At 40.1% G+C, this 15,227-nt stretch overlaps 1 protein-coding gene across 1 annotated transcript in view; it reads right to left on the minus strand.

Annotated features, from left to right (window-relative positions):
* Positions 1-15,227, minus strand: part of fbn1 (fibrillin 1) — a gene marked incomplete at its 5' end in the record, with an annotated part of 87,432 nt that overhangs the window by 65,415 nt on the left and 6,790 nt on the right. Inside the window, 4 exons of the mRNA XM_083901266.1 lie at positions 3,129-3,254; positions 4,378-4,575; positions 13,343-13,438; positions 14,982-15,077. Of these exons, the coding sequence (XP_083757392.1) occupies positions 3,129-3,254; positions 4,378-4,575; positions 13,343-13,438; positions 14,982-15,077 (516 nt within the window). The remainder of the gene's footprint in view (positions 1-3,128; positions 3,255-4,377; positions 4,576-13,342; positions 13,439-14,981; positions 15,078-15,227) is intronic.

A 15,227-nucleotide genomic window follows, 5' to 3' on the forward strand; every position in this document is an offset into this window, starting at 1 on the left:
TTCTCAGCCCTGACTTCATCCACAGTATTTTGCACAAAACATCGCGCACAGACAACAGCTATTAACTGACGACGCCGAGGGTTCCGCCTCCATGTCTGTTTATATTCTGAAGTCACATTAAATCATGCAAGTTTCTGTGAGATCCTAAAATCAAGTCAGATTTGAAAATCCTCTGGTGTGGGGCAGGCTTAAAGGGGACATATTATATATTATTATCTTATACTTATATTTGGGACTCTGGAGGTCCTATGAGTAGGAAGTGTGAAAAATGACTCACTCATGTTTTTGTGGTCCTCCTCAGTCTAAGTACAGGAGATAAAACACACGATGTTGACTTCTGCACTCATTGTGACGTCACAATGAGACATTCCTGGAATTGTTGTCTCACAGAGCTCCACTTTGTCCCTAAAAAAAGCGAGAATGCAGGCGAGGGCAATAGTATCTGGAAGAGCGGAAGTCTGTGAAGAGTTCTATTTTTGGCTGCACTGTGCAGCACAGAGTTCTACACAAACTTCCAGCCTCAGAGGATTTACATGCTAACTGCTGTTAGCTGCTGGAGCCTCAGTGACACTGACGTAGTTTCCTGTGTCTCATTTGCATTTAAAGAGACAGGCAAAAACAAGTTCAATAACCCTGTTTTGGTAGAATGATTGAACTGATATGGTGATTCTTCCTTAAAGCTCACATAGTGGTCCTGTTGCACATATAAGTTAGTTATGGAGGTCTACTTACATACATTAACTTGTTTTTATGCTCAAAAACCTCCTAGTTGCTTTAAATGAGCCGACAGAAATCTCTCCTCACTGAAGCTCTCGTCAGCCACGCTGTTTCTTTCTGAAATACACACCACCATCATCACCATCACGCAAAACTAAACCTGTGAGGAAATACACTGCCACTGCGACCCGTTTGAAATGTCATTTACACAGTCCAGACGTTACCCGGCAATTATTTCTGGGCATGAAATAGCACATATTTTACTCTGCATATAAGTAAGTGCCACAGAAGTCTGCTCGCTCTGTTTCACCAGAGTTAAACTTGGTCTGGAAGTTGTCATATTCATGTTTAAATGAGCCAATAATTTTTAACTGTAGGTCATTATTTCTGGAAAAACAAGAAGTGCTGCAAGAAGTTTTTTTTTTTTTTTTTTGTCGTAAGCCAGAAGCTGATTCTATCAGTGGCCACAATTATAAAGTAAGATTGTGATCTGAAAACCAGTCAGACGTTGATTACTCGGATACCCGTCTGAGTTTCAAATCTACATGTGAACATAATTTTCTGTCTGAGAAGCAAACTAACTGAAACTAGTGCAACTGGTTAACACATCAAATGTAACCTTTAAACGCTTGGGCCTGAAAAAAGTTTTTTTTGGGAGGATCAACTGGTGTGTGTGTACACTTTTAGCTATTTATCATTTTGTCAATCCTGCCCAGCACCCAGTATTTATTTAATTTGAGTGTGCGTGCCTTTGCTGACTTTCTATAAACCTTAAATTGTAACAGCAAAACCCCTGAGAGTAAAAAAAAACATTGCAATTAATTTCTCATGGATTCCATTTTTTAATTATAAGAGGGGAAAAAAATTGCTGTTTTTGCTTTCAAAACTTACATATTTTCGTGTTGACGCAGGCACAGAGAAAAAGGAGCATAGCTTTTAAAGCCCACAATTAAGTGTTATACAGAATTACTGGGAGAAATGCTGAGCATTACTTTGGTTTTAATTAAACTCAATTCCAAGGAAGGGCAAAGTGGCTTATGTGCGGTCTTCCCCCCACAAAGTAATAATCACAGTGAGAGGCTGAGGTGGATTTAACCACAGTAGGGCAAATGTGGCTCTCGACTGCACTTTCAAATTCTTAATTAGGACTTTTTTAAATAAAGTTTTTAGTATACTCTGTTATTCAGACAAACGCTTAAAGTAGACACATTATCCCCTATTTCTCCAAGTGAACCTAGTTCCCTGGTGTCCTAATGAACATGTCTGTGACATGCTTTGGTCAAAATACCTTAAGGATGAAGCATCACAGCAGTTCAATCACTCTGACAAAACAGCCCTGTTTAGAACGCTCTGTTTTGAGTGTCTGTCTCTTTAAATATGCAAATTAGACACAGGAAACTACGTTAGCACCACTGAGGCTCCGGCAGCTAACAGCAGTTAGCATTTGGAAAAGCCATCATTTGCCGACTCTAGCCGTCACATATACTGTAAAATGTATCCACCAGACACGTAAATCCTCTGAGGCTGGAAGTTTGCGTATAACTCTGTGCTGCACTGTGCAGCCAAGAATAGAACACTTCGCAGACTTCCGCTCTTCTGGATACTATTGTCCTCGCCTGCACATTCACATTTTTTCGGGACAAAGCGGAGCTCCACGAGACACCCAGGACTTTCAGGACTGTATCAGTGTGACGTACACCCTTAGAAATAAGGGTTCCAAAAGGGTCATTCTACAAGAGCTGAGGTTCTACCTGGAACCATTTGCTTCTTATAAACCCTTTCCCAAAGAAAGACTTTTTCAAGGGTTCTTGGTAACACTAATGATTCGAGTAAGAACCATTTTGATCCAGAGAACCCTTTAAAACCCCTGTCCTGAATAAAGGATTTTAAAAGTGTTCTTGGTGGAACCCTCCAAAAGGGTTCCAGGTGGAACCTTTATAAAAAGCTTCTACCTGGAGCCAAAAAGGATTCTCCTATGAGGACAAGCCGAAGAACCTTATTTGGTTCTACTTAATACTTTTATTTCTAAGAGTGTAGAAGTCAACATCACATGTTTTATCTCCTGTACTTAGACTGAGGTGGACCACAAAAACATGAGTGAGTCATCTTTTTTCACACTTTGCCGACTCATAGGACCTCCAGAGTCCCAAATATAAGTATTAAAATTATTAAAAAGTTGATTTTGCATAATATGACCCCTTTAAGGCCATAGGGTAATTTTATTGATCCCCCTGTTGGGAAATCACTCCTGTACATTTTACCCATCCTCTACTAGGAGCCTTCCTAGAACTGGGAGCAGTGGGAGGAAACCCACATTAACACAGAGAAAACATGCAGCTTCAGCACAGACGTGGACATGTGATAATGGGAAAACCATTATTCACAGTTTATTCACAGTTTTAGAATCTCACCTTCGCATTTCTGTGACACCTCGTTGAACTTGTGCCCGGCGGGACATTTACATTCAAAGGATCCAACCGTGTTGATGCAGTTTCCTCCTTGGCAGATGCCCGGGATGGCCTGGCATTCGTCCACGTCTGTAGACATGGTGCACACAATTATTCATATTTGCACATAAAGCAGAATGTTTTTTCCGATTCACAAAAAACCCTGAACGGAAACACGGAAAAATTCATCCATCAAATCTATAAAAATATCGTTTTAAGTTGTTAAGCTTGACGATGATGAAGGAAGACAAAAATAGAGCAATACACCAATAAGTAACAAGTTAATTTAAACTGCTACAAAAATGTTTTATACCAAGTGCAATAAAATGTTTTGGTTAATTAATAGTTATACTTTATGTAACTGTCTAACTCTGAGCTTTCCAGTTTGTTACTGTCTTTAATTTTTGTAATCTATGTTGCGTTTTCCTGTGCCAATGAGCCAATTTACCACATCATGGTTGATAAAGTTTAACCTAACCTAACCTTAGCTAATTGACAACAGATTATCATTAAACTGTGTTTGGATGTGCAAGGGTTGAAGTTTGGTCTGTTTTACTGCGATCGACACAGAGAGAGACAAGGGGAAATAGAGGAAGAGTGAGAGGAATGTTTCCCACAGAAAGGGCAGAGATGGAAGCCAAGATGGGAAGAGGAAGAAAGAAGGAAGGAAATACAGAGAGGATCGCTCTAGAAATCAGACCCCAAACTTTTGAACAGTAGTGTATATTCTGAATGTATCCAACAACGACAAGCAAACAATGAATTTGACAAACTACAATAAAAGCTCTCAGGCTGACAAACTCCAGGAGGTCAGGTTCGACTCCCCTGCAGAGGTTCTGATGATGTTGGGTCTGGACTCTGCAGGCAGAAGACCGCCTTGCCAGGAAAAATCCCCCCCCCCAAACGTGGCACTGCCGCTGACCCGTGTTACTGACTCTGACAGTCCCACCACGGAGGGTAACCATGGGCATTCCATACACATGTGGGAGGCACTGCCACCCACCCCACTTTAACCCAATTAGACTAATCCTCTGGAGAGTGGAAGGTGGGCAGAGATGAGGGGATAAAGGAGGGAGAACGCAGGCGAGACAGGAGGTAAAACGGTCAACGATAATAGAAAATACACTTAACTTGGAGAGGAGGAGGAGGGAGTGACAGAAAGAAAACAGCCGAGACAGAAATAGAGGAAGAGACACTGAGGAACAGACTTTACCTTGGCATGCACCAGTGCGGTGGTTTGGTATGAAGCCTCTTCGGCAGGGGTGAGGCTGTGCTGGACACATCTCGCAAGGGTGACCCCATGCCCGTCCAACTGTGGCACAGCACAGAGTCTTTGTGCACACGATGCCTGTGAGCTGACCTTGACACATCTGCTTATTCACAGAGGCAAAACACGGCCCGGTGCGGTAATCTGCAGAGACAAAGCAACGAGGTTATACTGTGTGTAAACATTTGACTGCAGTACAGATGAAATGCAGAAAATCAGGATTTGGTGGCGGCTTGAACACATACAGTACACTGAAAGATCTTCTTTTTTTTAGGGCCAATTCTAGCTCCCATTTCTACATCTTGCCTTTTGGAACTGATGCTATGTTCATATTACTCTATTTTTAATTTAAAACGCAGAAATTCTGCTCTGGATATGTCTGTCAGCCTCGGAAACAGAGAAAGTTGAAAATGCGACTGTTTGGCTGAGTTATTTTTATTAATATATATTATATTATTTTAAATAATCCTCCATCTGCTAAAATATAATTTGAGAAAACAATAAATGCTTCACTTATTAGTATTAAATTATTTTAAAACAGGGTAGTAGAGGTGCAGATAACGATTATATTCATAATTGATTAATCTGTTGAGAAGCTAAAACGATCAGAAATCTTGTTTTAATAATGAAAAAAACCTCAACTTGATAAATCGATTATCAAAATAGTTGACGATTCATTTAGTAATCGATTATTAATCGATTACTCAAGTAATTGTTTCAGCTCTAAGCTGGAGATTTAACATACCATGTGATTGACAGCTAGTGCCATCCAAATGGTGTCTGTTTGAAGGTCATATCTGTAACATTCCAGTTAAAAAATCTGACATGGCACTGAACACATCACAACTCTCAAAGCTTCAAAATGGGAGTTTGATTTGCGACCAGAAGTCCAGTTTTTGGAAGTTTGGCTAAGTTGTTCAGGCAAGTGTTGAAATGGGATTCAGCCGTGAAATATGTTCGATTTTCTTCTTCTTTTTAAATAATACCAAACATTCAGAAAAGCTTGTGCTGTAAAAACCAAGAACTCGACTGAACCTTGTTCCTGTGAAACCACAAACAGAAACGCTGTATGTGACATTTCTGTGAGCCAGAATCACAGTCGGCTCCGTACGTACAAGAGTAACACAAGTCATTTTGCATGACATCGACGCAACACATGCACCATGTACTGAACGTGATGAAAGCACTGCAGAGGGGACAGTAACACACTTCATAAAGAATGCATTGTCTGTTCCTGGCACTTTAATCCGTCTGGCTCTCAGGTGCCCTGTACGTGTGTGTGTGTGTGTGTGTGTGTGTGTGTGTGTGTGTGTGTGTGTGTGTGTGTGTGTGTGTGTGTGTGTGTGTGTGTGTGTGTGTGAGTTATTGAGAAAAGCAGAGATAGCAAAAGGGTCTGGAAAACCTTTTAAACTTGTGTGGGCAGCTGTTGAGAGTAATAGACACATGTAAAAAGTAAGCAGGGAATGAAAATGAAAAATCAGTCTGGTGCACATACATGATGATGGTGATCAGCCCTCTTCAGTTACAGTACTGTGTTTTAATTCAAGGCAACATGACACCTTTACCTCGTCGTGGTTAATAGATTATTGGTCAAAGCGCAATGTGTGATTTCAGCACGTCTGGAATTCAATCTAAATATGTTAGAATAAACATATGAGCTCAACAGTGTGGAGAAATTCCCTCATCTTAATCTCCTCTCTCCTACCAACTGGGTTAAATCTGATTCCTTGATCCTATTGCTTGCATGCATCAATCCCCCTCACTTCATCCGCCGTCCAAACACCACACCTTAGCTGCAAACTCCCCGAGGATTGAACCAAATCTCTGTATCTTATCGGGCAAAAGGACTGAAGATGGTGAAACAGAGATAGGGACAGGGAGAAAGAGAGAGAGTGAGAGAGAGAGAAAGTGGAGGGAAAAAAACTTATCCCTCCCAAAAGAATCTGACCAAGATCCAAAGGCAAAAATCATTTCCACATTTCACAGCAGACAACAGACAGCGAGAGGAAAGAGGGAAACTAGTTCCAACTGCGCAGTCGTTTAAAACAAACAAGACATTGTGCGTTTCCCCTTGTGGACGAGGCTCGGCCCAAACCCCGTCACGTGCACCACAGCCTCCACGGTCGCTCTGTCTCTGGCATCAGTGCTGTGTGAAACAGAATTGGGTCATCTCTGCTTCTCTTTCTCTCTCCTGCTCTGATCCTACTGGAGACTGAATGCTTTTGATTCTTTGTCTGCTCTGTCCTGACCCTCATAGGTGAACAGTAACTGAGGACATTTACATGAGTTTTTTTAACTTTAGACAAACTTCAACACGGCAAAGGGAAAGTTCAACACACTTCTCAATCCATTAAGTTTAAATGAGCGCTTCCTACATCCAGACGTCCTATTGGACGGTAGCAGCAGTCAGTCACACTGGTGTCTATACATACACTACCGTTCAAAAGTTTGGGGTCACCTATACACTTTTTCTGTTTTCCATTAAAACTAATACTTTTATTCATCAAAAGAGTTGCAAAATGAATAGAAAATATAGTCAAGACATATATAACAAGATTAGAAATAATGATTTTTATTCAAAATAATAATTTTGTCAAAGAACCAGCTGTGCTAACATAATTGCACAAGTGTTTTCAAGGGTTTTCTAATCATCCAATAGTCTTCTAACACGATTAACAAACACAATGTACCATTAGAACACTAGAAATGGGCCTCTATGCACCTATGTACATATTCCATTAAAAATCTAGTTTGAAGCTAGAATAGTTGTTTACCACATTAACAATTTATAGAGTGTATTTATGATTCATTTAATGTTCATTTAATTGATTGACCCCAATCTTTTGAAAGGTAGTGTATGCACCGTAATTTGTCAAATATATTCCGTAAATGAGATCATTTACAAAACTAAAATCAATTGTGCTATTGAAGACGACCTTTAGTGATTGAGACCATTAATTCCTCAGGGAAATGTTTACTGAAGTTATAAATCAAGTAAGAATCATTAGCTCATTTTAAAATTGACTTACAATCAATTCGCCCCCTGGTGGCTATTTAGTATATTTTCACTTCTGCATCAGCCTCTTCAGGAGAACCAGAGCACTATATGTTTTTCTTTTTTTATAGAGTCTATGGGTATAACACGTTTGACAACACACCAGCTGGACCAGCTACAACATTTTACTTTGAACACTTCATCATTGCAGAACTGGCGTAAAACAAGCAGAGAAAATCATCGTCAGAGGAAGTCGGGAAGAGGAAACGACTGTTAGTATCTTTGGGATAAACTCTGTTCTCTATGCATTTATATGTATTAGCACTTTCACAATGATTTCTATTGTTGTTCTGGCGTTTACTCTACCATTCTTGTGAAAATATCTGTTTTTACAGCAGTGAGGAAAAAGCAGTAGACAAAGGATGGATGGATGTTTGCGGTGGAGTTGTAAAAACATGTACTCTGAAACTGTAAACGGGGCTTCGTAGAGAAAAAGACAACATTTTTTCACCGTTCCATATTAGGTCTTCACCAGGCAAATCCATACTTAGTCCAGAAACATTGAAATTAATTTGGCAATTCGAGTTCCGAGCCCTAAACTTCAGGGTGATGTGAGCACTGGCCCTTGACAAAGGCAGCAAATGACATAAACTTTCTTCAATCAGTTCCTTATTTAATCTAGACATTGGTGCGACCAGACTTTGGGTTTCCCCATTTTCAATAAAGAATACAAACTACTGCCACTTGCTGGTAAGGGATGTAATTTCCTCTCACTCGGGCACAGAACATATACGTGCTGATTGCTCCTTGGATGTAGTCGATGCTGTGTGAGCAACTGACAGCGTCATAGTTGGTCATTATTCTTTGCCGCCAGCTAGTCCTGAACTTTTTATTCAAATTAAACAAAGAAGATAAAAAAGAATGGTAAATACTCAGCAGTTGGCTATCTGCTGTTTGCTTGTAAGAGGCACATGTTTAACTAACAATCCTCTGGCTTCATCGTCGCGTTTCATTTGTATCAAATGCACCAGTTTATCAGATGTACACTACCGTTCAAAAGTTTGGGGTCACTTAGAAATGTCCTTATTTTTGAAGGGAAATCACTTTTTTTCAATGAATATAACATTAACTTAATCAGAAATACACTCTATACATTGTTAATGTGGTAAACGACTATTCTAGCTGCAAACATCTTGTTTTTAATGGAATATGTACATAGGTGTATAGAGGCACATTTCAGTGTTCTAATGGTACATTGTGTTTGCTAATCGCGTTAGAAGGCTATTGGCTGATGAGAAAACCCTAGAAAACATGTAAGCACAGCTGAAAACTGGTTCTTTTGACGAAAGCAAAGTTTGAAGGACAAAATTATTATTTGGTATAAAAATCATTATTTCTAATCTTGTCAATGTCTTGACTATTATTTTCTATTCATTTTGAAACTCTTTTGATGAATAAAAGTGTGACTTTTAATGGAAAACAAAACATTTTATAGGTGACTCCAAACTTTTGAACGGTGGTGTAGCTCAATATCAGATGACATTCATCTCGTTGACTATCCAAATGGCGAACACGATGACAGACAGTGACATGGACGATGTGGTTGAATGAGAGGCTAACATGCCTCTAAAAGTGAAAAAGTATTTTAAGCATCGGTCTCGGCCCAGAGTTTCCAAATTGGCGCATCGTTACTTAGTATCTGTAATTTATGACACTCTCAAAAGGGAACACTCTGCAAAATAAGCACATTCCCTTATGATACCGAGGAAATTTATTAGCCCCTCTCTACTTTTACTCTACATTTTTAATGTGGAGCACTTGAAATGGAACATTAACTTTGCTGTATATTTTTACTTTTACTTCAGCGAGGCATCAGAGTCATTCTTCTTCTTCCACTGATGTGGTGGCTTTGGCACCGCAGACCCGACCAGTCGCCAGTATCTACTTCAAACTACATTATCTAACTTACCTACAGAGAATACACTGTATATAGGAAAAGCAATTACAGGAGCGATGGAAACTTTTTACATGGCGCCCATGTAAGCCCAAGACAGCAGGCTGTGTAAAAAAAACCTCAAGTTTCTCTTTTCATCAGGTGAAGGTTTATACGTTATTACTGTCAGACTGCTGCAGGTAATCCATCTGACGTAATACCTGCTCATTACAGCTCTTAAAAGCAGGAGAGCGAGCACGAGAAAACACCAAAGATCTGAGCATGAAAGCAAGCAAACACGAGCAGAGCACTTTAACAGTCAGCTGAGGTAAACAGGGAGAGGCGGACAGCTGTAGGGTGAAAGTGGTGTCATTTCATCCGTCATCTTACTGTCTCTCTGTGAACTGCATACAGCTGGGGATCCACCCATGTCCTGTACATCTGGGAGCAATCGTACACACACACACACAGAATCTCAGCCAATATCCCAACCCCTCATCAACAGTCTAGCCAGAGATGATCACAAAATGTTGCTCTTGTTTTTGCTTCACAGCTCTACTTTTGGAAAACTCGCTTGTATATCACCAACAGATGCATCACTAAAAATGCGTCTTAACGTGGGAACAGTGTGTGTTGGTTTCGAGACTCATACGCGAATGATTTCATGTCCGTAAAGCTACTTTTGGAAAACAATAGAACTGTTGGCTTCCTCAATAACCGGTGCACTACAGCAGCCTCAGTGCAAACAGGAGGGAAGCCCGTTCAGGAAGTGGGTCAAATAAGTTTCCTGGATTAAGACCAAAAAACATTTGCACACACAAACAGAAAACAAAAATATGTGTCCACCTTTTCCATATCCACCTCGCTTTATTTTGCCCCTCTCACATACAGCTCAGCCTCACAGCATCCTTACATGCCCAAGCATAAGTGATTTGTTTTTTGAGAGTGTGTGTTTTCATGGGTCTTTTATCTGGGTGGGACTTTCCCTATTGGTCTGTCAGCAATTTCTCCATTTCTCCCTAGACTAACACACACACACACACACTCAAGTTTGTGCAGCATTCATAGTGAGGACACCCATTGATATAATGTGTTCCCTGGTCTCTTACCCTAACCTTAAACATCACAACTAAATGCCTAACCCAAACCTAAACCTAATTCTAACCCCAAAACCAATTCTTAACCCTCAAAAAAAAAACCTTTCCATGGGTGACAGAAGGTGAGGTGAGCTAAAATCCCACTTTCCTAAAATGTCATCACTCCCTATAGTTGGTCCTCACAAAGCTATCCATACAAGAACACACACACACACACACATATCCCAAACCTAAACCATGACCAGTTAAAGCCAAACCCTATCCTTAACCTGACCACAATTAAAACCTTAACCCCAAACTTAACCTCCTAAATGAGGTTTTGCCTCATTAGGACCAGGTTTCAATCTCCATGAGGACTACTGGTCTTGACAAAGTCAGCGTTTATGCCGGGAAAGGTCGTAAAGCGGTAACAATTACAAGTACACACATACACATTTGTTTATACATCTCCTGGGGTTTGCACTGGGCTAGAACAGAGCCTGATAGGGGGAAAGTCAGTGAGACATTAAGGGACCAGTGAGCTCCTCAGCTGACTGATTCCCTGTTGTGCTCTGGCTGCAGACTTTTTTCACTCTGTAACTCACGTTTTTTTTCCAATTTTTCAGGGCCCAAGTGTCACATCGAAAGCTCGTCTTTATGTTAAACAACTCTGCAGCAGGAGGCAGTGAAGCCTGCATGCAATCAGCAGCACACATCCACAGACATTCCAAACTAAATCACATTTGTAAAAAACAAAGAACACATTGATGTATCAGGACTGCATTTTCTACTGCAGTCAGCTGCGCCGTGGTGGTGGGACCACTGGTCAGCAGATCACCTCAGTCACTTTGGCTGCATCTAGCGCAAAGTCAGACATCTCTGCAGGCGTGATGTGGTCATGTTGAGCCCTGATTGCACCAGGATATTTCCCCGTCCAAGAAAAGCTCTGGCCCCAGAGCGCAGCTACTTTTCCCCTGATTGAATCACATCTTTTTTGGAAAACCTTGTTTTCTTGCTAATGTGATAAGATCGAGTCGTAATGTGCAACAGTGTGGGGTTGTACTCAAGCCCTGTATACATGTGGCTGTGTTTGTATGGGAGCACAATGTCTTTTACTGGGAGGTGATGGATCCTAGCGATAGTATTCTTTCTAAATCTTTGTTAAAGCTGTTCTCCTAGCCCACTCCAAGGACGATGCCCCGCTGTCGTCCACAAGCTCACACAACTTCCACTACCACAGGCTTCAAATCATTCAGATTTTAACAGAATCTAGACTCATGTGTCTACTATGTGTATTTGATTTGAAAGTTTGCTAAAAAACATGCTAGAAAACATAAAGAAACAAAACAAGGACATACTAGGGATAGAGCAGAGTCATCTCGACTACGAAAACTACAATATTTTAAAGAACTGCTTCAGTGTTAAGTTTATTCCAGCACAAATATATAACACAACTTGTTAATATTGTAAAAGTATTGCAATTAATTGAGGTTTGATTCATTATGTGCATGTGGCATCCATTTTTCAATGTGAAATTCACTTCAGGCACCATTTAAGCACAGGCACGCTCTGGTATAATATGTCATAATGTCTCTTCTGAGAATTCTAAGGGCAGCAACAGACAGGAAGTTAGCCCAAAGTTAGCCAAAGGATTACATCACTACCAGCAGCCATAAGTCAATAAATGTTAAATTTGACCGATATTACAATAGTTCCCATAACAATTCCCCCAAAACCTTCTCAGTTTGTTGAAAACAGCAATTGTAAATGCAAATACTGCACAATATTTTCAAATTTGAGGAGCTGGTAAATGAATTGTTAATATTTCTTTCAATTAAATGAGCACCATGTGGCATACTGTATATTATAATTTCTAAGCTATGTATTCCACAATATAAAAGACAATATTTGATGAATAATAGTAACTGTCCCTCCCCTACTCACCAACAAATGTGCAAAGAAAGACACTAAAACTAGAAGAGAGAAGAAAATAACATTCATAAATCAGATTTTTGCTTTTCTCCTCACATTACAAAGCATTGTTTTGAAAACAGATGTGACAGAATTATTCTCCCGAAATCATTACACAGGAAACAACAACAATTTCCTTGTAGTCGTTGCAAAAGCGTAAACATCGAGAAAGAAAGTACCATGTGTTGACAAATTGCTTTGGATTTGACCTTTGAGTCAGTCTTCTAAAGGAAGGAATGGAAACCACCGTCACAACATGTAGAGGAAGATAAGGCTGGTGCAAACTTTGATATCAAAGTAAACCAAACAAATCCACACTGTAGTGACAACTTCTTCAACCTCTGAACCACACGGCCTCGTTAAAACAGACATAACTAATTAGGAACTCTGCTGTCAATACAAATATTAGCTTTACAAGGTCGACTCTTTTGACCTCTGCAGGTCACTGCTGCTACAGCCCCCAGCACGTTGCCTGCATACATGCACACTTCACACACTGTGAGCCACTCTTGGTTTGCGTGTGCTTGTATATTTTGGAGCCCTTGCTCACATATGCCAGAGAGCAACCACAGGAGGTTGGGAGGTCTTCAGTTAACAAACAGCACACATTTAGAAAGACGTTACATTCCCCAGAGCATCGTACCAGAGCAGATGTGGAAAATAATGGTCACTTCTGAGCGCAAGAGTATGTTCCACAACAAACCACATTACTAGAGCCGGTGGCATGACTGAGCAGGAGTCGTCTTCGGTCACACAAAAAAAAAACAACCGCCATTCAAGGTCGAGTCACGTTTTCAAACAAGCGGCACGTGTGGCTTTGAAAAACCACTTTGGCAGGAGTGAGTCGTGAAATGTAGAGCACAGAGACAGTGTGATGTAAGATGAGAGAGCGAGTGAGAGAGAAAATGCTGAGTCCTACAGTGTGGTGGTCATTACCTCTCTCACACTGGGCCCCGGTGAAGCCGTAGGTGCACACACATCGGTTGGGAGCTACACACCTTCCTCCGTTCAGACAGCCGTTTTCACAAACCGCTGTTAATTAAGAGGGAAAAATACAACAAATTATTTGGAGGGAGTACTATGTGACTTATCATATTCCTGGTTAAAAGAAACTGGGTCTTAAGTTTGCGGTTTTGACTGGTTCTGATGATTATATTACAGAGATTTGGGAACACAATGACATGCCTAAAAAGAAGTCAGATGGCGCAAGACACGAGCAGCCGCAGACAAGCATTTTCCTCACCGATTCATCTGGAGGTCAAAGCACTTATAAGTGCAGCCAAAATGCAGTTGACAGGGTTTGGGAACGTGACCTTGTGACTGATTGTGTTCTTGTCCCCTATGTTGTTGCCATGATTATCTCTGAGCAAACAGCTTGTTAAAACAACACTAAACAACTTATTTTTTCTTCTTTTTTAAACCTTAAATAATAACAGCTTTGAGATAATTTTGGGTCCCTGCAAAGGGGAGAATGGTGCCTCTTTCTGCAACTTTAAACCTTTAAACTTTGTGGTTTCACTATGTAAGTTTGGTGAGCAAGTAGGAAAACTGTAAGAGTTGAGTAACTTGATGATAGAGACTCAAACTGCCAGAATCAGGCCAGCACGTTCAAGAGTAGTGTCAAATGTAGCATCTAAAAATGTGTGAAAAATAAGTCTCAACTCGCTGTCCACTATCCGTATCAGTTTCATCCTCTTTCGTGTCTGTTCAACAACAACATAAAACATAAAAATATGTCACGTTTACATGGATCAGACACGTGATTGGCGGTTTAAATGAACACTAATCTGAATGACGTTTTTGGAATGGCCAGTTAATATGATATCTTTTTATGCCAATTGGCCTTTTATTCTGATTACGTGTCCATGTAAACACTGACTTAATTAACACATTAAACTAAGAATGAAGTAAAAAAAAAAGAAGCTTCTGTTTTCAGAAGCTTTGTCTGGATAAATTGAGGTTCAAAGCAAATTCCAGAGTGGACAAAGACCAATCTGACTTCATTTTTGCCCAAATATCAAAAATTGTACCGTAACTACTCTACGTTCATGGACCCAAAGAGGAAAAACAGAACAAATATTAATATCCGTTTGCACGTAGCACATGTAGCAAAGTCAACATTACTCATATTTGTATGTACTCTTGTCATGTGTCACCATTTTAAATAATAAATGCACATAAAGGACCTTACATGTAAACGGCCCCTTAAAAGTTTGTTTGCTCCAGCGACAGCAAATGAGGGCAAAAGTTACATAGCACTGCTTCATAAATGTTACTAATAATAGTTCATATTATTATTACTTTTAATAATCTGGTTGTTATAAAAAAACAAAAAAAACTACAACCTATGAGTCCATATCAGCAGCTCTGTGGATGATTTGCTAATGCTAGCATGAAAGCAGCATGTCAACAAGCTAATGTTTAGCATTTTCTTTTATGCTAACATTTAAACCCTACCAGCAGTGAATTCAATTCTAAAATACAAACGTGCAGTTTTACCCTCTACCTATGTAACAAAATAAATCTCAAATGTGGATAAAGAATGTTGAATTGTGATAAGTAGTCATTTACTTACGTTGACCACAGTGGTTTCCCACGTAGCCCTTCTGGCACTGACAGTTGTCCTCAGCACAAGTTCCTCCATTCATACAACGAATATTACAGTGCTGAACTGTGGGTAAAAACAATATCAACACACAAACACAAAGAGTTCAATTCACTGAGCACAAAACATACCGTACAAGTTTAGGACATAAACAAAGTGCACTATGCTGTCCTGTGCTGTGCTTGGAAGGAATATCCTCAAAACTACACCCCAGTT

Source organism: Microchirus variegatus, assembly GCF_963457635.1.
Source record: "Microchirus variegatus genome assembly, chromosome: 14".
Classification (NCBI taxonomy): domain Eukaryota; kingdom Metazoa; phylum Chordata; class Actinopteri; order Pleuronectiformes; family Soleidae; genus Microchirus; species Microchirus variegatus.